The 22188-nt window shown below is 38.7% G+C and overlaps 3 protein-coding genes across 3 annotated transcripts in view; 1 reads left to right on the top strand and 2 right to left on the bottom strand.

Annotated features, from left to right (window-relative positions):
* The window catches only part of pkhd1l1.1 (PKHD1 like 1, tandem duplicate 1), a 44256-nt gene extending 28937 nt beyond the window's left edge, over positions 1 to 15319 (bottom strand). The window contains exons 1-28 of the mRNA XM_082522531.1: positions 14613 to 15319; positions 14332 to 14466; positions 14154 to 14231; positions 13731 to 13875; positions 12894 to 12987; positions 12741 to 12798; positions 12569 to 12662; positions 12317 to 12370; positions 12146 to 12219; positions 12002 to 12044; positions 11811 to 11881; positions 11615 to 11725; positions 10253 to 10345; positions 8118 to 8383; positions 7943 to 8034; positions 7679 to 7838; positions 6809 to 6944; positions 6546 to 6689; positions 6269 to 6423; positions 5952 to 6062; positions 5661 to 5810; positions 5453 to 5577; positions 5189 to 5352; positions 4806 to 4975; positions 2181 to 2313; positions 1438 to 1592; positions 549 to 671; positions 205 to 310 (exon numbers count right to left, since the gene is read on the bottom strand). Of these exons, the coding sequence (XP_082378657.1) occupies positions 205 to 310; positions 549 to 671; positions 1438 to 1592; positions 2181 to 2313; positions 4806 to 4975; positions 5189 to 5352; positions 5453 to 5577; positions 5661 to 5810; positions 5952 to 6062; positions 6269 to 6423; positions 6546 to 6689; positions 6809 to 6944; positions 7679 to 7838; positions 7943 to 8034; positions 8118 to 8383; positions 10253 to 10345; positions 11615 to 11725; positions 11811 to 11881; positions 12002 to 12044; positions 12146 to 12219; positions 12317 to 12370; positions 12569 to 12662; positions 12741 to 12798; positions 12894 to 12987; positions 13731 to 13875; positions 14154 to 14231; positions 14332 to 14386 (3160 nt within the window). The 5' untranslated portion in view covers positions 14387 to 14466; positions 14613 to 15319. The remainder of the gene's footprint in view (positions 1 to 204; positions 311 to 548; positions 672 to 1437; positions 1593 to 2180; positions 2314 to 4805; positions 4976 to 5188; positions 5353 to 5452; positions 5578 to 5660; positions 5811 to 5951; positions 6063 to 6268; positions 6424 to 6545; positions 6690 to 6808; positions 6945 to 7678; positions 7839 to 7942; positions 8035 to 8117; positions 8384 to 10252; positions 10346 to 11614; positions 11726 to 11810; positions 11882 to 12001; positions 12045 to 12145; positions 12220 to 12316; positions 12371 to 12568; positions 12663 to 12740; positions 12799 to 12893; positions 12988 to 13730; positions 13876 to 14153; positions 14232 to 14331; positions 14467 to 14612) is intronic.
* Positions 15320 to 18546: 3227 nt separating this feature from the next.
* LOC309698812 (transcription and mRNA export factor ENY2-2) lies at positions 18547 to 20131 on the bottom strand. The gene is made up of 5 exons (XM_082521507.1): positions 20064 to 20131; positions 19886 to 19960; positions 19712 to 19782; positions 19543 to 19617; positions 18547 to 18820 (listed from the first exon to the last, which is right to left on the bottom strand). The coding sequence occupies exons 2-5, from the start codon at positions 19951 to 19953 to the stop codon at positions 18744 to 18746; spliced, it is 291 nt and encodes a 96-aa protein (XP_082377633.1). The 5' UTR covers positions 19954 to 19960; positions 20064 to 20131; the 3' UTR covers positions 18547 to 18743.
* Positions 20132 to 20359: 228 nt separating this feature from the next.
* nudcd1 (NudC domain containing 1) overlaps positions 20360 to 22188 on the top strand; it is a 51984-nt gene continuing 50155 nt past the window's right edge. Inside the window, exons 1-2 of the mRNA XM_082521506.1 lie at positions 20360 to 20602; positions 21728 to 21882. Coding sequence (XP_082377632.1) covers positions 20488 to 20602; positions 21728 to 21882 — 270 coding nt within the window. The 5' untranslated portion in view covers positions 20360 to 20487. The remainder of the gene's footprint in view (positions 20603 to 21727; positions 21883 to 22188) is intronic.

The following is a 22188-nucleotide window of genomic DNA, read 5'->3' as shown; positions in this document are numbered from 1 at the left end:
CATTAGTTCTGACTCACTGTGTCATTTCTGTGCATCTATTCTATAATTCATTTATTCTTTATTAATCATAACTATCATTTTTATTTTATTACTTTAAAACAAAATAAATTTTTTTTAAAGTTAAATGTGCAAAGAGATCAGAGTCAAAGGAACTAAAGTTACAAAGTACAGCAGGTAACAGTAACTTGGTGATGAACTGAACACCTTGCGAAGGGCTGATTCCTGTCACGACTGGAGTTTTCTTTTCGGACCATATAAAGCCGCAGTCACCAGAACACTTTGATGGGATGCCGTTGATTTGAACCTCCACCTGCAAGCGGTCATAACGAGACAGTTATTAAAGACTGCTGTCAAACATGCTGCCTGCAGTCACGGAATATAACAATACATCAGCTTTATGCAAACAGAAAAAACAAAACTTGCTCTACAGGATGCACGCTAACAAAAACACATTAACAGATTAGCTGTAGCTATAGCAGACGGTTGGACACACATAACTTGAAACTTAAAACCACCTGGCCTGGAGGCTTTTTGATTCGCAGACGTACCTGTGGTTTGTTTTCCCACACTCGGAAAAAGTCTCCTGTCAGGCTTCGAATCCACAGACCTCCCTTTCGTGTTTCCGTGGCCGAAATAATGACATTTTCCCCGACAACTGACGAGTAATCGAACTGTAGCGAGTGAAAATCACAATGTATGATGTATGTTTATACCTTTTATGTACATGTTGTTATGACGGATTCATGTCATTGAAGCTTTTGTTACTAATATGGATATTTCCAGGTATCTAATGTTGTATCACAATAGTAATTTTAAGCAACATTTATAGAAAAGTGCCAAAATCAAAAAGTCACGTCAGTGAATGCACCAGAAAATATAAAATGTAATAATGAAATATACTAAGTTTAAAATTTTAAAACTGTGACATAAATTAATATTTATTAACATTTTATCATTCATTAATTTTTACTTCTATTAGCGCCTCATTTAGCTAATATGGTGTTCATTTCTTTTTATTTAATTTTCTGTAGCATATTCCACAAATTGTATTTATTTATGCATTTTCTGCTTTAAAAAATGCAAATGAGCAGACTGTAATTCAGTGTTTTGGGGTCACAGAGCACATGACTGCTTTGAGTCAGGAGATCATTACAGAAATGAAGCTGTTAGCTAATCTAGCAGAAAAAAGTCACTATACACAAAGTCTACATTCATTTTTAATACTATGTTATTGATGGAGATCTTCATTTATTTCTATTTATTCTCGATTTGGGCAGTTTTGGTCTTTCATGCGGTTTTCTTTATTAGAGAAAAAGTAGCCTTTCCTATCAAACGTATACATTTGATGGGAAATGAAATTTACATTTTAATAGAGAAACGGTAAAAGAGCAAAGACATAAAGGAACACAAACACAACAGGAAGCGGTGCAGTCAGACCTGGATCAGAGGTTGGTCTCCTGGCTTTGTGAGCCACTTAACGCTCCACTGGGGACGTCTGCAGGTTCCAGACTTTTGGACGGTGACCTGGCCCATCCCTGCAATTCCCTCTAGGGCATACTTCAGGTCCTCCTCACTGATGTCCACAGATAAACCTAAAAACAAGGACTTGTTTTGTCATTTTTAATGATAGCCATGTAAAGATATCCCAAAATGAATGATATTTGTACCACATCTATTAGGTTTCCCCTCATGAAGCTGCAGTACTTCACTATTTTATATATCACAGAAACACTCAAAGCAGAATTCAAAGTGGAAAAGTGGTAAAGTAATAACTGAAGCTATAGCAGATGTATTGATTCTAGAGTGCTATGTTTTTAATCTAACGTTAATCTAAGAATAAACACCATAAGTCATTAGTTTTTCATCTGTGAACCTCAGAGACGCAGACATAACGTTACAGAGCTAACACTACCTGAAGCTTCAGCTCCCTGTTTCTTTCTCTTTGAGCCTTCAGAAGCTTTGTAAACTTTTAAAAAGAGCTTTTGTGCATTTACTTTGGATTAATGTCAACCTGTCATCCTTCACAATGGCAACAATGGCATACGAGTAGCGTGGAAGTCAGTAATTAGTTATAGGTCACACAGAATTGAACCATTTGGATAATCCTATCTGTGGAACACCGCAGATGCAGGCAAGGCAGCTGTTACAATGCAAATTCTACTAATGTCTGTCAGCGCTACCTTCAGCTCGACCACCGTAAATCATCGCATCAAAAGTGCCGTTCAGAGGAGGGGAGGCTCGGTGAGGGCGGGCGATGGTCACTGTGGTAGCTCCTTCTTTAAACTCAGCCGCGTCCTCACTGTTGTTGGACATCTTCAAAAGACAGTGGAGAGAAAAAATATCAACACATTTCAATTTGTGTTGATATCACAGGATTACAACCTTAATCCTGGTTGTAAAGTGTGTGCCAGGTTTAAGGCCTTTTTTATCAACATAAAATGGATCATTAGTGAACTCACTTTAAGCTCATTGTGGGACAGTGGGACAGTGTTTAAAGGACTCTCTGGATGTTGTGCTCATTATATTGTATGTTTGGTTCAAATGCCAATATGATGTATGCTGTTTTTTAACTTTTCTGCATTTACTTTACTTATGTTAATGAGCAGCGTAAACTAGCTTTATTCTGTAAATACATCCTGTCACAAGAATTTCACTCACTGTTTTCAAAGGAAATAAGATAGTAAGTAGCATCCAGATGCTGCTAATCAAATCCATTGATTAACTGATCATCAACAAGTGTGACCTCCTCTGTATATTTATGACGAAAGAATTTCCCTCAGGATAAATAAAGTTCTTCTTATCTTATCTTATCTTATCTTATCTCATCTTAAAGGTTTTGTCAGTCTGTGGCATTCAGGTACGTGTTAACACAATTCCAAAATCTTCCCAAATTCAAATTGGATTCGGGAGACAGACACTATCTCTACTTTCAAGATTAGGCTTAAAACTTTCCTTTTTGCTAAAGCATATAGTTAGGACTGGACCAGGTAACCCTGAATCCTCCCTTAGTTATGCTGCAATAGATGTAGGCTGCGGGGATTCCCATGATGCATTGAGTTTTTCCATTCCAGTCACCTTTCTCACTCACTATGTGTTAACAGACCTCTCTGCATTGAATCATATCTGTTATTAACCTCTGTCTCTCTTCCACAGCATGTCTTTATCCTGTTTTCCTTCTCTCACCCCAACCGGTCGCAGCAGATGGCCCCGCCCCTCTTTTCTCTGTATCTATGAAGCGCCTTGAGGCGAGTTTTGTTGTGATTTGGCGCTATATAAATAAAATTGAATTGAATTGAAATTCAAACCACAGTTCGACTGTGCAGTGCTTAGAAAAGTATTAAAAAAAGTAAAACCAAGAAGTACACCTCAGTTGGCATGGTAAATATTAAATGTCATGGCAGTACTATTAAAAAAAGACTGAACAAGTATGGCTTCTTTGGATGGGTACAAACACCCCATACCAATTCTCAAGCACACTGGTGGAGGGGTGATGATTTGGGATCATGTTTTGCAGCCACAGGACTGGGCGCCATGCAGTCTTTGAGGTAATCATGAACTATTCTGTATAACAGTCAAATGTGAACCCTTCATCTTATTGCTACTAAATGTGGTTCTACAAGCTGGATTTTAAATGGGAAAAGAACACCTGTTAAAACAACATGAAGCAGAAAACCCACATAAACTGCGCAAAGATTAATGTCAGCTTTAACTGAAATAGCTGACATTATGCTTTGGTGCTGCTTCTGCTTTAATTTGTTAGCCAAATAATGACTGTAGAGCAGGTGGAGGCATGACACGCATACAGGATCATTAAGGTGCCTCTCTGTACTGTAACTTATATCGCACGCGTGGCTGCAGGTCACTGTACATTTCTACTGCTTTCATTCACATTGCTGAGGCAACACTGATCTCTTAAGCAGGACATCTGGTTTCAAAATACTGTTACTGAGGCAATTTTGAAACTTTATATCTACTCACTCTTCCTTTATCATCTTTTGGTTTGTTTTATTGAGACAATCCGTAGACACCGTAACACAATAGCACAGGAATGCAGGCTTAACTTTTAGCCTCTGTCCTTTCTTTGTGTGGATTTGTTTTCCAAGAAACACAAGCCAACAAGCCTAAACTCATACGGTTACTCCAATAAGATCCCACAGTACTGGCGTGACTGGGAAAGCCCCTTCTTCTCCCGTTTAATTTTAGCAACACAATATATATATATATATATATATATATATATTTTTAACAAAAAGTTAGGATTTCAACGGCCAAAAATTGTTCTCATTATTTGCAGACCAAGAAAACAAATTCAGATTCTGCACTTGGATATGTACAGCATTGTAGGACAGGGACAAGACATGATGTATATAACCTGTGCTTTTTGGTTTTCTGTTTGTAGCATAGTTTCTATTAAGCAATCACATCTTAACAGGCATTGTTTGGATGCAGGTAAAAAGTCTAAGCGCAGAGTCAAAAAGACATTTGCCAAAGTGCATCAGATAACTAATACTTGGTGAAAATGTAGTTTAGATTTATCTCCTTTTTTGAACAATAACAAGAAGTCAGAAATCAAAATCTTTGCCTTGATAGCCACAATAAAAGGCCTGAAAATTTCCCAGTTGCATTAAGAATATAGGTTAGCTTGCTAAACCTAAGCTTCTAGTCTTCTAGTCTAGTCTGCTGACTTTTAACAACGAAGCCAACCTGAACTGAACCGACGTTACATTTGTGATTTCCAGAAATCTAATGACTTCTTATTCAATATTTCTATTTTACACATCTAAATTAACACATCTAAATCCTACCTGCAGGAAGCCAACGCCTAGCAGTGGAAAATCAAATGCACAGTCTAGAGGTGTGGCTTTGATCTCATAGCTGATCCGTGAAGCAGATGATGCATGTTTGCTGACGGAGATCAACTCGAAGGACCGACCAGAATCCTCAAAAGGAGCGGGCCTCCTCTTGTTAGGAACAGCTGTGCAATAAAAAATGAGGAAAATTAAGTTTATCAATATTTAATTAGGGAGAAAACAAGTGTTTAAGACTCCCTGTACAGGCATCAAAGTTATACATTTAAAGGTATTCTGCAAAACGGTAGGATAGAAATATGTAACAACATAAAGCAGAATATTAAGATATTTGAATACTGTCTGTACAATTAAACAATAAGTACTATCCAACTCTGTACCATTTTCATCAATTGCAGTGGCCATCTTTCCAATATGAACGACATCTATGTAGAAATCTTCACCAGAAGTATCCTTGTACAGGTAGAACTCCAGCAGACTGTATCTGCTCCCAATGTATTGTGTCTGCAGAGAACTTTGCAGATTCATGCATTTGTAACTCCATCTGTGAAGAAAATATCTTATTTACACGCTGCACCGATATGTAATTAGTATCTTTGCACATTTTGGATAAATCAAAAGCACTTTTAGGACTTAGCACTGACTTGGAGCCCTTGTTGAAGATAGTGTTGATCTTTGTTGTGAGTGTTAGCGTTTTGCCTTTGCTGTCCCGGTAAGTGAACCTCATTCCAACTTCATCTTTCAACATTCCCTTGTATGCAAAGCAAAGCTGGAAGAAAATTAAATGAATATTTGTGAAAAAGGTAGCTGCACAATGCCATTAACAATAAATACATAAATGATTGATTTTACCATTGGGTGCTTGTCCAATGAAACCGGTCCATATGTATCTCCAGACTCTGTTGTGTAGCTGTCCTTGAAAAGGATCTCGGCGTTCTTCAGCGACCACCGGCCACAGAATCCAGAGTGATCTACAGGCGTGCCTTCGTTTGCAATATTGAACTGATGAATGGAAAAAAGCAGAAAACTGAGAATCCACAATCAAATTCTCTAAAAATTTAAGAAATCATTTCTCACAGTTTTCTGTTTCAGACTTACAGACATTTCTTTTCTGTTTTAGTATTTTTATTTGTCCCCACAAACCTGCGAATTGTCATTTTCAAAGTCTTTGAAGTATTTCACATCAGTGCCTTCAAAACTCAAGATCTCCCCCGGACACTCTGCTTTCATCAGGTCTTCCAGAGCCGACTGAACCTGTTCACACAAGCTGGGCATTAGTTACCTCAAGACATCACACCTTTAACAAAACTGTAAAAATTCAGTTTTTGCAGGATCTTTGATAGTTATTTTCAGCAACAATCTTCATCCTAATCAGTCTGTGAATAATATGACAAGAAAAAAAAAAAGCTAAACTTGAGACGGTCACTGGACTCTTTTTTTTTTTTTTTTACAATACAGACCTCAGATTTGGATGCATTGAAGGGGATGGGCTTTGTAGGGATTCCTCCCCAGAGCAGAGTGAAGGTTTTCATGTTGCCCCTCCCCTTGGTAACCTCAGCAACAGTGATGTTGGTGTCCGAACCAAAAACCTCAAAGTGAAGAGGTTCAAAGTCACCTACAAGCCAAGAGAGAAAAACGCACAAATTTAACACCCAACAGAAAGTCAGTTGCAAAGCTCAACACAAGCTTACTCTTTTTAATTATTTTATGCATCCGCCTCACTTTGGTTCTTCATACCTCTGTCAGAATTGAAAGTGACTATAAAGTGAGACCCTTCGCTGCTTTGTTGTTTGGTGACCATGACTTTGTCGGGTTTGATGGACCACAGGCCGTTCAAGGCTGTTTCTACCTCAGCTGCTGAAGCGCTGACTGCGATCGGTGCTAAACGAGGCAAAGATGAAGAAACAACGTGTATTTTGGGGTTCCATCAAATTGGACCAAGATATGCAAGTTTTTTTGTGGCTACCAAATCCAAGTTTACTCAGTGTTTTTCACATTACCAGTCATGGCACGTCCATAGCCGAGGCTGAAGAAGGCGCTACTACAGACTGCGTCAGAACAGCTGCTGCTCACAGTCACGTTCTGGACTTCCTTGACTCCAGCCACATTGGCGGGCCACATGTCAAAGGTAACCACCTGGTTAACAGTGAAAATGTGCAGAAATGAGGCACAAAGCTATGAAAAACATCATTCCATCTATTTTCTTCAGCTTATCCAATTCAAGATCAGAGGTGTTCCCATGCACTTTGCAACTTTTGCAAAACAGGAGCAAACCTAGCCTAGCTCTGTCCAACAGAGGGGGATATAGTAACACTATTTAATGCTCAAACCTGTAGCATGTTACTGTATCTCATCTTTCTATTTTTTTTTTTCTAAGCTAACTAACCAAACATGCTCCTGTTTATTTACCCAAACGTCCGACTACATCTTTTGGAGGACTTGCAGATATTTTTGGATGAGTTGTACATTCACAGCATTTCTGCCATTAGAGGTCTTCCAGGCAAATAAAATACCAAAACATATAGTTTGAAGACATTTTGAAGCATTCTGAGTGGTCTTCATCACACCCATGAAAATATATTGGACTCAGCAGAACTTTATTATATTTAGCTGTGTGAATATATTGGTCATTTGATTTATTTCTAATAAAATAGCTGGAAGTAGCTTAGACTAGGCTTCCATTAGACAACTATTGATATAGCTAGAACAACAAATAATGAGCAACCTTCACTGTCACCTGTAACTTTAAAGCATTACAAACAGTGTTGCAACGTCATACCTACAGTACATTACTATATACACTAGTCTGATATCAGGCTTAGGTAAGGGCGTATGACACCTCTGAAAGGTGTAGCTACCACGTGCTGTACCTGCTCCTCATCAAACACGTCGTAATCAGCACCAATGTCCTGGACTTCATTGACAGCATCATCCGTCTGGTCTTCTGTGTAGGAACTCTCCCCTTGGAACAATCCCAAGTTTATGGTAGCTGCACCGCCATATTCCTGTTGAAGAATTTCCATGTAATACCTAAAACAAAACATTTATAGTTATTTTAGGTATGCCTATAAAATCTTTGGCATACTTTGGATGAATGATTTGGGGTAAATAAAGCTGCAGGCTGCCAGGCTTACGGTTTGTCTTTCTCCAAGGCCAGTACTTGTGACTTTTGTGACGCCAGTTGTGTGTAGTCAATGACATAATATGGCTGATATGCAACTTTAACCTGAAGTAAAGGATTTAGGAAATTATTATCACTTAAGAACAGTAAACTGTACTGTGATTTGAAAAAAATAAATCTTGTCACACCTTATTTTCAGGGCGGCTCGAGTTGCTGAGATAGAGATCACATCGATCATCACAGTTCAAGTATATCGTGTAGTTGCCGGTGGCAGGAGGGACAAAGAAGCCTGTAAATCGTGTGGTGAAGTAATCCATTTCTCTGGGGAAGACGTAGGGCATGGAGTCGATCCACTGAGACCAGTAGCCAGTTGTGTTCTTGTTGTAGCTCCAAATATTGCTGAGAGAAGAGGGCCGCGAGTTGTTCCACACCTCCATTTTCAAGCCTCTTCCGCCTTCACATAAAAAGTAAAAATGAGGTATGCAAAAACAGTTAGTCGCTTAATCAAGGAAAGAAAATGAAATGCCAAAGAGATGGCATATTAGCATAATAATCTATGATAAAAGCAATCAATAGACTAATATCAGCAACAATGTTAATGTATTTCAGGGCCACACTGCTTTTGTCCCTGAGCTAAATACTAAAATCAGTCAAGATGAACAACAGTAAGATAAAAGGCTTACAAGTGTGAGAAAAGCTACAAACGAAGTAAATAATGAAAAACATGAACTCATTTCAAATACTGAAAAGTCAACAGAGTGTTACAAAATAAAATCCCAGTGGCGACAGATGAAAACCAGACTGGCCTGAATCAGACAAACACGGAAAACGCAAAGCAAATAAAAACAGAAAAGGCAAGCATGCAGCGAGCCGGTACGGCTGCCTTTTGACCCCGTTTTAACACAAAGGACAGGTGAGTTATTTTTTATCATCAGATCTCACCAATCTCTGGTGAAAGGATTTTTTTTTTTTGGACAATAATATGACAGTATCTCCTCATAGCCCAGATCTGATTAATCTGTCAAGAGCATTTTTTTGAAATACATATTTGGTAAATGCAGAAGCTGGTAATCCATTTAAATAAGTTTTGTGCATCTTGAAGCAAATTTTACAGCAAAGGAACAATAAATAACAAGTCGTTAAAGATTAAGATGGTATATGGGTCATAACAGATCACCCGAATTCCTAACCGACCCCCTCAGACTCAACATGGACTTTGTACAAATAACTTTAATACAATATTTAACCTTCATTCTATGAATATTTAAGTGAAGTACACAGCTGTGGATCAGGATCTGGTCTTCACTGATAGAACTTGGAGACCTTTCATATGCTACAATGTGTTTGTGTCAGCCACCTCTTCGATACGGTGATGTCACCACCAGAGCTTTCAGTTTTGGGACTTTCAAGTTGTATTTATTATTAAATATTTTTATGTTTGGTTATTAGTTGTCTTACTGTGTAGATTTTCATCTTGATGTTATTCCTTGGCCTCAGTTTTGAGTGTTTACTTCCAGCTTCTGTTATTTTAATTTATTCCTTCAGTGTTTCATCCTCCTGTGTCTCTTCTGCTACAGAAAGTTATTTTATGTTTCTGTATTTCCCCATTTAGTTATGGCTTTCACTATTTGTTTACTAGTTACTTGTCATTTATGTCTTATATTTGGTTTCCTCTTGTTTAATCACCTGAATTACTTGGATATGTGTGTTTTCACAGCTCTGTCTTCTTTCCCGAATTAGCCCTTTGTGCAAACATAGCATGGATTTGTTATTCTTCTCTCACTTTTTGTAGTTTCTATTGCTTCCTATCCACCAGTAAAGGGTGTGCTTTATATTTAAGCCTGCCTGTACAGTCAGTTTTTAGGTCTGTTTGTGTATGCTGAAATATGACAAAGATAAAACATCCAGGGAACCAATGTGTATTTAAAGAAAAGTTAAAGGTGATTATGTTCCTGATAGAAACAGTGGTAGAAATTGAAAAACATTAAAAGGCACGTGTGTGTTTTTTTCCATTCACGTCATCGTGACTGAGAACTTTTCTGTGATGCACGATTAAAGTGATTGTTTGTGCTGGAATGATTATCTCATTCCAGCACACAGCACATCAAAGTCATAGTCTTGATAAAAGGTGACAAGAACAAGATGAAATCTCTAAGACAGCAGATTTGTTGACAAATAGATACTTTAAATTCTTCCACTCTTCAAGTTGTCCACAGATTCCCATGTGTTACTTAGATAATTACACGGTATGACAGCGGCAGGATGGATCAAAACAAGTGCCGGTTAAAAGACAAACACATCAGAGGAGACGACACGTTCTCACCCGGGTAGACTGCTGCGTTCTTGTTCATCTGGTGTTCTGCAGTCTTGCATGTGATTCTGTCATCGTCCACACTCTGGACTTCACAAGGCAGGCCTGTGGAAAAATATCAAACATCAGCGGCTAAAGGTACATTTTAGCTCACATCAACTTTACACACACATGCAGAAAAAAACAGCAGAGCTGAATAAAGCATGTTTTCATGTGGGGGGTTTATTTACCTAACATGTAGAATTTTGAAACATTTTACAACCACTCGACGGTGGTAGAAAGCACAATTAATACAAAGTATTGTATGTAAGTACATCAATGAGTATCAAGGTACTTCAATGACATTTAAGTCCATGTAACCGCCACCTATAATCCAGCTTTAACTTTAAAAGTCTACCTTTAAAACAAAAACACAATAATATAATCTATTATAAAATTCACGTGTGTTGTAGGTTTTCTTTACTTATTTTTCAGCTGGTTTAATATATTTTTTATTTCTTCCCGTTAGTCATTTTGTAACTTATTTAAAAATAAATATAAATCTAATTTATTACGATGTATGAATATATTTTTCTGCAAATATGTTTTTTTTCCATCACCACTTAGATTTTATTTCTTTGTTTCTTTCTACCATCATACATTTGTACAATTTTCTAACTGGTAATGTTTTGTAGCTGACAATTCAATGGCTATTTCTGCATTTAACATCTTTAAAATCATCTATAACTTCAAATATGCAAATATATAAATACTTAGAGAATAAATTACTGTTTGGTTTCATATTTTCTAACTGTAAAGCTCATAAAAAAAATAATTCGTCTCCACATTACACTCTCCAGTCTGTTACTGATCATTTGTGTGTCACATCACAGCTGACATACATTTCCAATGCATTGCAAACACCTGAATTTAGTGATCTGTATCGTTATCTTTGTGGAGAGGAATGCCTTTAAATGGTGATTCCATATCTGTTGTCTACATATTGGGTCTTACAGTTCAGTTACAGTCTCACATCTATTATTATTGCATATGTACCATAACTGAAAGTCAGCAGCATACTACTTGACTCACAAAGCCCTTGGAAAAGCAGCATTTTTGTCATGGTGTGCTGTGCTTCTGTGCTTTGGAAAGTTATTTCCTCTGCTGTCTGACAAGTCAGTGGTTTTGTTTTCAACGCATGCTGACATGCTGCTGTGTTGACAAGGATAATCACCTTTGCGTGCCTTGTAGTTTGAACAACACATAGAAATTTGTTTAGTGGAAACGCGTGTATCATTCATCCATTCATACTGAACACTTTGTGCTGAAAACAAGTTGACACGGCTGTTGCTGGTTAGTGTTTTTATGCGTTTCTGTTCCGATGGTGACGATTACCTTCAACGAGAACGCGTGCTGGTTGATCAGTTTCGTCAAAAAAACGACCCTGAACGGTCAACAGAGTTCCACCCATGATGCTACCCTCTGAAGGAAAGACCCCTGTCACCTCTAAGAAAAAGACAAAAACAAGGAATAAATACTAAATGTAAGAACTGAATCATCGTGAACAACAAATATCTGCTCTCCTAAGTACCTGCAAAGGTCTGAAACATGGACAGCTTGCCCAAAGCTGAAACCCTGTAGAGCTTCTTCACTGCCTGACTCCTACAGATTATAAAGAAAAAAGAATGGCTTCTTCTCAGCACAATTTTCAGTTTATCATCTGCAACAGCTAAAAATGTTCAGAAGCCACAAATTTTACATTAAACAATTGAAGTGTTTTACCTCCCAAAGTCTGCATCAAGAATGTAACTCAGGTTTTGATGACCTGTTGGATACACAATATATTACTAAAGGGTTGTTTGGAAAACTTGAAAGTGACATATATTAAGAAGAGCTGTAATTTCAGTGTGAAGAAAGCCAGCCTACCAACAAACGTCCCCGTCATTTTGCAGCTCATGTATCCCATTTGTGAAGATTGAGAAACCAGTTGGAGGTTATACCTTAAGATATATTGTGCAAAAAATGAAATAACTTTTCTTTTCTTTTATAGTGCTCTGAATATATTCAATGTAGAAAGCACGCAGGTGAACAACTTACCGTTCATCTGAGTTGGGTTTAAGCAGATCACAAGGCATTCCTCCCATGTAGGATCTGCAATAAAAAGAAGATTACAGAGGTGTACAAATAAAGTTTAAGAAAACTGATGGATGAGGCTGGATCTGTTACAGAATATTAACAGATTATCTTCAAATCGTGACCTTTTTTCATTTTATAAAATTGCTTTTTGCTGCTTTGGTAAGATTAATTGGTTTACAGAAATACAATTTCAGTTATTTTAACATTTTCTACCTCAGAAATCTGGCGTTGATTCCATTTGAGCTCAAGTCTGTGTTGCTTCCATATACATCGGTAAAGATACGTCCATACACGGTCACCAATGTGCCTGCCATGTCATTAGAGTGGGTTTAACAAAAGTTCAAAGTGAACTCAGTAAAATAACTGAATGCAGCACACACGTTACCTGGAGGACCACTGACTGGACTCAGAGATTCAATAGTAGGCGTGCGATACCAAACAGTCTGAAAAGAGTTAAAGTAAAGGTGATAAAAAAACCAATGACCACAACAAATCCAAAACACAGATAAATGAAAGTATGTGTTGCACACAGACTTACTGTAAAGATGCAGAGCGAACTATAACGGCACATGCTGTTGTCTGGAACACCATCCACGCTGACATGGATTTCATAATAATCATATGGCATGGGTCTGTGAGAGACAAAGAAATGATTTTAGATGGCAATGACATGCAGGAAGTAGCTTTAAAAAAGAGCCATCATTATAATATTCAGTATATTGAACATCAACAGCCAGACTCCTAACTAAACAAATACTCAGTGTTAAGACTCATATTACAGAGTACTTCTGCAGGGGGTTTGTACAAGTTGTGTTGTGTTATTTTTAAATGTAATATAAAAAATGAAAAACTGGAATAAAATTCCACTTTCTAGCTTTATGCAATAATATGCAAATATAGATTCTATACAATTACACATACATACATTATGCATACAGTACAAAGTTTTGGTAAAAATGAGCCAATATGCAAGGACTAATCAATTAACCAGTATTAAACAACAGCTATTATAGCTAAGTTATCTAGAAAGTTAATTAATCTTTTATTCACAAGGACGACTAGGGGCGCTCAGAGGGGAACTTATTTTAGGCAAAGTGTTTTATTTCCTGTCTCCCTTCCCTCACCCCCAACCACTTGCAGCAGATGACTGCGCCTCCCCTGAGCCTGGCTTTGCCGTAGGTTTCTTCCTGTTAAAATGGAGTTTTTTATCCTGCTGTTGCCAAGTATTTGCTCATAGCTTTTCGTCCGATTGTTGGGTTTTTTTCTGTATTATTGTAGGGTCTTTAAGTGACAATATAAAGTGCCTGTGAAATAATTAAGTAACTTGTGAAATAAGTAAATACAGACGTGCTGCTAAAGTATGCCTGGACTGTACCTGGTGTAGCACATAATCTGGTTGCGGTGTGTGGAGTCTCTCTCCACATCACAGGGGACTGACAGGGTGTTTGACACCAGGGTCACACGGTTTCCAAACATGTCGTCTACTGGATTCAGCTGGAACTGCCGCTCCTGTGCAAAACCTGGAAGGGAAAAAAGGGGGCAACAAAATCTCAGAAGGTAATTGTTTTTGAGGCTTAGAGTCACATCTTTCAGCATCATCCCACCAGGCCAGCAGGCACAAGGACTCTCAGGACAGTTACAACTGCATTAACAAATCTTCTTCAGCTGCATCTTTTAGCTACAGAATAGCTTAAAATTGACTTATATCTAAGAATCCATCATAACTTGTTTTACAAAGTAAAATAATGCCCACACTACTTTTTAAATTTACTTCTAAACCTCATAACGGATCTCCTACCATCTCCTTGAATGGTGAGTCGTGTGGCTCCATTGACGCTTCCTATGCGTGGGGACACGGAGGTTATGCGCTGAGCATCTGCAAAATTGAATTAAAACCGCATGAGAAATCTTTTTTCCTCGAGTGTGAACAGCGAGCTAAAACAACTGAGTTTAGAATAGAAGTTGACTTAACTTACCGCAGCAACACCAAAGAGCGAAGAGGAGAGCTGCGGCCTTCCACTTGACCTCCATCCTGAAGAGCTCCCAGGTTACTTTGCTGCCTCACCTGCGCCCCTCTCTCGACCGATTGTGAATCACGTGACACAAAAGTACTATTTATAACAAAAATATCATTGAAATTTATTGACAGCCATAGAATAAATATATGTGGTAAAATGTACAATTATTAAAACAAATATTATTTTAAAAAATTTTATTTTCCATTTTCCAGTGTGACATTTAAGTGAACAAAACTCACCTGCTGTGAGAAAATTTTGTTTACCTGTTGATTGGGAAACTGTCAGTTCAGGGACGCGCACTACCTTTTTATAACGTGCTCAGGGTCCCGCCCCTCACCTGAAACTGGGAGGAGACTGGAAGAAGTTTTTGCTGCATTTATCAGATTTTCAAGATGTCTGCATTTAAAAACAAAAGCGAAAGTGAGTCAAAAACCGTGATAAATAATGGCTCCATGAACACGGGACGTAATTAGCGATGAACATGTGGAGGAAGAAGTGGAGCTATAAAAAGCTAAAGTATGCAAAGTTATACACGTTTTGCATTTGTTCAGTCCTTCAGTAAATATGGTCTTTGTGTAGCCTTTGACTTTTTCACACCGTTTCATGACCGTTGGATTAAATTTGCATTAAAGTGCAATCATTCTCCACTTGCACAATGTGCTCTTGAAGTGGTCTTCATGTTATTCTGTTATTGTCATGTTATTCCACGTTTCATTTATAAAACATATCGTACAGTAGTGCTTCGCATTTCAGTCTTTGAGTGTTTGCAAAACTTTCTGTGATCATAACAATGATAAATAAAACTCCTTATGATGCTTGCAACCTTATATTAATTGTAGATTTCCTATTCAACTAATTTGTGCCTTGAACCATAAAAAGAAAACAGATCTAAAACTGGCAAACAGTAAATAATAATAATACTAATAATAATACTAATAATAATAATAATAATAATAATAATAATAATAATGTCAAACATAGTTCACTGACAGATTACAGACCAGTCTCTTGGTGGCCCGTTTTCCTTTAGACTATGTCTATTTAAAAAATCCAAACAATGCATAGAAAGATTGCTTAATTAAATTCACCAAAGTGGGTGTAATATTCATAAATATGAAATAATTCGAAGGGTGTCCTCATGACTTTACAGATGGAATCACGAATGCCAAACCGCTGTTTACCTTCAGAAGCCTGACATCATAGAAATATTTCAGCATAATAATCATCCAAAGCACATTGTCAAAAATCACACGAGTGTTTCAAGAACAAAAAGAAAAAAGTTGTTTTAACTATTTCACCTGACTTGAATCCAACAAAACACCTTCAAGGTATTTAAAAGAAATGTAAAGTAACAAACCCCTTCCAGGAAAGAGATTGTTATCAAAATGTCTTTGAGCAATGACATGACGTTGTTCTTCAACACAGGTACTCTCCATGTACTTATAATAAGCAAACCCCCACCTCACCCACTCTGATCACCTTTCTGTTACGCTTGAGCCTGCTTACAAACCATTCTGGAAGTGCAGCAGACCAGTGAGAAAACAGACCAGGATCTGGCAGCCTCAGGACAGCCTCGGCACTAAAGACTGCTTTAGGAACACCGAATGGGGGGTGTTCAAGACAGCAGCCTCGCAGGGAGACCAGATAAACATAGAGCACGCAGAGGCAGTAAACAGCTACATTGCTAAGAGGATGTCACTGTAGTTAAGGCCTTCACTGCACGTGGCAACCAGAGACCCTGGTGGAGCATGAGACTGCTCTACCTGTGGCCAGGTCTGCGAGAGACACCTCTGCGAGACAGGAAACACCAGATGAACATGGCAGGGAGTACAGGCACTGATGAATTGCAAGGGGTCAATAAAGATGATGCTTCTCTTCCGGACAAGTTTAATAACTTCTTTGCATGCTTCCAGGCATCAAACCGAACATACAGAGGGAAAGTGGGTTCTCCTCCATTATCTGCAGGGCCAGCTGTTATCATAAGTGCAGCAGATACCAGAGGACCCTAGCCAGGGTCAACCCACGGAAAGCTGCAGGTCCAGATAACATCCCAGGACATGTGCTCAGGGACTGCACTGGTGAGCTGGCACATGTCCTAAATGATATTTTTAACATCTCCCTCAGTCACGCCAACTGTGATGAAGTGTTTTGAACAGCTTATCAAACCACACATCACAGCCACCCTTCCTGCATCAATTGACCTGCTCCAGTTTGCTTATCATCCTAACCACTCCACAGAGGATGCATTAACCACCACCTTGCACTCAGACATCCCCCATCTGGACCTATGCCATACTCCATATTATTTATTTTAGCTCAGTGTTTAACACCACCATTCCACAGAGACTACTAGAGAAACTCCACTTACTGGGGCTGAACACCACACATGTCTTGGGAGAAACATCTCCAAACCCACCATGCTGAGCGCTGGATCTCCTCAAGGATGTGTTCTCAGGCCACTGTTGTTCATGCTGTTAACACATGACTGTGTATCCAGATATGAGGGGAACCTAGTTATTAAGTTTGAAGATGATATCACAGTGGTGGGACTGATTTGCAGAAATGATGAATCAATGTACAGGAAAGAAGTTGAACGTCTTGTGGGCTGGTGTAGAGTGAATAATCTGGAAGATACGGATCCAGCACGCTCCTCTCAGTATCAGCGACTGCCCAGTGGAGAGAGTAGAAGACATCAGGTTCTTAGGTGTTCAGATCTCGAAGCACCTGAGCTGGGACAAGAGCATCTCAGTGATCAGAAAATGGGCCCAGCAGGGACTGGGTGAAACAAGCCTCTGTCCCCTCCAGCATCCTCAGGACTTTTTGACAGAGGCATGTTCTGACATACGGTACATGTATATCAGCGTGGTATTCCAACTGCAGTATGTCAGACAAAACAGCACTGCAGAGGATAGTTAGAGCAGCTCAGAAGGCCCTTGGAGTTTCCCTCCCCTCTGTCCAAGAGCTTTTCGAGAGCCACAGCAGGAGCAGTGCACTGAAAATGGTGAATGACTCCTCACACCCCCTCAATTCTTTGAACTGTTGCCATCAGGCAAACGGTTATAGCTGTTGGAGGAAGCCTCCAACAGCTTCCTCCCACAAGCTGTTAGAATGCTGAACTGTTGATTTGGTTATGTACAGTACTATACCCAGCAGTCTTTAGAATTAGTTTTAATTAGTTATCTTTCTTACTCAGTTCTTTATTTATATAGTTATCTTTTTTTTTCTTTTAAAGAGACTATTTTACAGTGATGCATCTGGGATGCATGTGTGTCTGATTGTGCAGAGTGGGGTGTTTCCATGATGTTTGTGTGTGTGTGCGTGTGTTCTAATATTTTTAAGACCCTGAACAAACACCCTTTCATTTTGCCTGCACTACGGCGGTATGAACAGCAAATTGAGAATTTAACATTTAACAAGCTAAATGAGGCCTGTAGAGTCTGAGCTGTAGCTCATATATCAAAGTTTCTCTAAGCATTACTCCTTGGGGAAAATTTGCTGGGATGTCCTCTCATAGTAACGCTATGACGTATTTTCCACTTGTGACTGACTAATCTTTCTCAGCGTAGAATGATGAGCTTCAAAATGTTTAGAAATATCCTTTACAAACTTCCAAGACTGTTGGAACAAGTGCTTCTTCGAGATCATTGCTGATGTCCTTCCACCATGGCACTGCATTAACACACACCTGAAAGCTCCAGAGCAGGGAACTGCCAAAACTTCTACTTTTATAGAGGTGCTCACACTTGCTGATGATCAGCTATTCAAGTGCATTTGATTAGCAGCTGCTTAGCCTCTTAATTCCTATGGAGGCAGTAATGATGTACTTTTTTTCACACTCTTTTTGTATTTTGTGTAGCAAGTTATGTTTTGTTATTTATCTGAGATAATATTTATCTAATTTCAAGACGTGTTTAAGACCAGATCATTTTTTATTAACTCCTGATCCGTAAAACCTACTGCCAATCAACATTATTATTTCTGGGGTGTATTTTCCCAACAACTGTAAATAAATAACATTTCAAAGTTTATGATGCAATTATAAGTTTTTGTTTTTTCGACATGGGCGACAGACTGGGGACCGGTCGAGGGTGTCCACTGCCTTTTGCACTAAGACTTCATTTGTCTGCACTTTTGGGTTTTGATCAACCAGACAGGTAGCAATTACAACAAGAATGACCAAAATAGGCATGACTTTATTTTTCTTCTCCAAAACTGCAGCATAAACTAAAAATCAATATGAAAACACACAATAAAAAATAAAATTAGCACTAAAATGAACACAATAAACAACAGTTTGGATTTCACTCGTGGATCAACTGTGAGTAAAAACAAACAAACAAACAAACAAAAAAAAAAGGGAAGTGTGTCATTCACAAGGTTGCATGTTGAGCTAAAAAAGCTCTGATTCTCTGGAGGAGTTCTTTCTTCACACTGTCTGGTACAAGTGCTGCAGAGGAAAGAGATGAAGAGAGGTAAGTCAGAACACAAAATAGAAACTTACATACTCACACAACACGATACTTTTATTGTCAGAAGTTGTCATCCTGTCAGCTGTTTCTAATATTTTTTCTATGTATGTTATAGTGTTGGCCTGGTAGATAAAATATGACTTTTAAGAGGCACCAGCTCCCTCTAAAACTTCCTACGAAGCTCAGAAACATTTCCAGAAATCACCATGCCATGCACGAATAATGGTTAATATCCAATATGCCCAAATAATGGAAAATGATCCAGAAACACTGCCATCTTCTCTAGGCTAAAGCTCATTTAAAATGACTGAGGCATCTTCAAATGGGCAGTCAATGTCCAAAGACAAACTCTGAAAGACCTTCAGAAAGTCTGAAGAACTACTACTGAAGACCAGTTCAAAACAGTTTAGAGAAAATACAGCGTCTGGCTCCTTGGAAGAAAAATATAAAGGAGTGAGGGGTGGTTCAAGACTGTATATCAGGGAAACCTGAAATTGTAAGAGCTGTAATCAATAAGTAGTGCTGACCTACAACATTAGCAGTTTGTTAGTTAGCATGCACAAAGATGTATTAAAGATTATGTGCAGTGCTAAATAAATAAATTGACATGTACATCTAAACCAACGATGCAAATGAGTATGCTCATCACTTCTAACAGTCTTCCTCCCCCTGCTGTTGCGTTTGAACATCTGTACTGTACCTCTGCCTTTTGGTGTGACCTCTGTGACCAGGTCCTCCACTGTGACATGCTCCAGGCCCTTTTCTCTGATCACATCTGGCTCAAACGGGAGGTAATGACTTTAGTGACTTTTGTTTTTATAGCACCACGACAGCATCACCGGACACAAACATAAGAACAAGTCAAATACCTTTGCAGTGTGCTTTCAGCTGATCCTTCCACCCACACTCCACCAGCTTCGCTCTGAGCAACTCTTTCAACCTGCGGCCACACATTTAATTCACATTATGTGGCTTAATCTGTGCAATTCAAAACCACGCCAAACCATCCAGCATCAAATCACTGCAGCGAAAGACTCGCTTACCGCTCCCGTTCCCCCATCTCTATCAGCTTCTGATTTATTGCAGCCCTCATCTGGGAATCTTTGCTCATGATCCGCCTGAAATTAAACACACACACCGACACAGTCAGCTCGGAAGAAAGAGAGTAATAAAAACATATATTATAATGTCTAATTTAGCTCCCTATCAGGTAGCCGCTACCGTTATCGAGAAGGATCAGCTGGGGAACATAAGGTCCCTTTACGCAACTGAACCGTCTAAAAACGTTCAACGCTTAAAAGTTCCGGCTTTGGAGCGGTTAATCTTTCAACGTCAACCTGAATAACCAATGATAGTCTCATTAGTGTTCAAAATACCTGTTTAATAACAACAAATATAATACAATACATTTAAACTGAAAACACTACATTAAAACAGTTACTTAAGCATTTCAAGAGAAATTAGCTCAGGACTCAACTTCCCCTGCGCCCTGGGAGGTTTTGTCCGTCGTAAAATAGCTCCGTGTGAGAAAACAATGACGAAAACACAGGAAATGTGTATCACGCTGGCTACACCTCACCCTCCTCCTCTTGCTGCATACAGGCTGTCATCAACTTGTCAATAAGCCAGTCTCATTGAAAAAGACATGACTGCGTCTAACTACTCATTAAAGGTCAACAGAGACCTGCTGGACCCAAACTTTGAGAGTTACAGGTTATCCTTGGACGCCATACCGACGTACAACATAGAGCTGGATGCTGGTGAGAAAAACTTAATGCAGTGCAGTTAGCAAGTGTGCTAGCCTAGCCCTGATAAAGGTCCAGTATAACTTCTGTCCAGTATAACATTAAACAGGAATAGCAATGTAAGTTATTTGACATTATCTCAGACATTTTATTAGCTGCCACTACGTGACGACGTCAGCTGTTGATGCTACATAATATTTTGGCAGCTGTATCTGTAGCTCAGTGGCTCAGAATGAGATCTTAAGGCCCACCACTGTAACCTAATGAGCTTTCACATGATCACTAAGAAAAATCTGAACAATAGCATTGTTTAAACCACTGAAAATTAACAGATTAACGCTGAAGTGACTAATTACTACAGTTTGAACTGCATACACATACATAACTCATTTATATTGCCAGGACAAGTCAAGTGCACCAATTTTAAATAACTTAAAAACAATCATAGGGAGCTTGCACCTACTTTACGTTATAAGGTTAGTTTTGTAATACGTGTTTTAACTTCAAGATCTTAACTTAAGTTTGAACAATACTAAATTGGTGGGGCTGCTGATCCAGAAATGTACTTTAGTGATTAAAACGATATTTTGCATAATCATATACAAAAGCTTGCTAATTCCTTTTAATCGAAACAGGCCAGCTGAGCTCACCTGAGTTGCATCCAGGTGTTTTCTACTACGTCTCTTATCCAGATTATAAAACAGCTAGTGTGGGCCAAAAATCAAGAATCTATGAAGTGTGTGCCTAACAGGAGAATTCATTATAACATTGGTTTCGATACAGTCTTACTTATATAAAAAGGTGCTTACACTTTGCACAGACATCCACTCACAGTAGATGCAGGTATGCATATTACAAGGTGATTAATGTGCTTTAAAAAACAACAACAATACTTTATTTAGTGGGAATAATTCAGACAAATAGTAGCTGTAAAAATAGTTAATTGCAGTTTTTTTGTCACCAATAGTTCATCTTAGAGTAAAATGTTGAAATATTAAGATATGTTAAGACATATGTAACACTTTCCACAAAGCAACTGTAGGAAAGGCAGAAGGTTAACCTGCTTTTTAAGTAAAAACATAAATAACAGAAATTTGATTACTGCCATATTTAATCTTTTCTTTTTCATATCTGCCGCAGCCGTGGAGGAGGTCAAGCTGAAGGATACTCAGTACACCCTGGAACACATGCGTGCCTTTGGCATGTATAATTACCTGCATTTAGACCCCTGGTATGAGGACAGTGTTTACTTTGTGGACTGCAAAGGACGGGTCCTTAATCTCACCGTTACGCTGGTGAGTTTGCAAATCCTCTTGTTTTTTGGCCTATTTATGATTGTTGCCCCTCCATTGACGTCTAAGGTGTATTCACAACTGCACTATTTTTACGTGATGCTGCTCATTGTTCCACACATGAACATGGTAAGTGTGCTCAGTTTGCTTGGAGTTTTTCCTACGCAAAAAGAAACCAAACAAACAAAAACACAAGTATGTAATGTCATCGTGGCTCAAGAGTTGGGAGTTCGCCTGTAATCGGAAGGTTGCCGGTTTGAGCCCCGGCTTGGACAGTCTCGGTCGTTTTGTCCTTGGGCAAGACACTTC

Source organism: Aulonocara stuartgranti (genome assembly GCF_965226115.1).
Source record: "Aulonocara stuartgranti genome assembly, chromosome: 22".
NCBI lineage: Eukaryota > Metazoa > Chordata > Actinopteri > Cichliformes > Cichlidae > Aulonocara > Aulonocara stuartgranti.
Note: the sequence above shows the minus strand (reverse complement) of the source record. Positions and strands in the feature narration are given on the sequence as shown.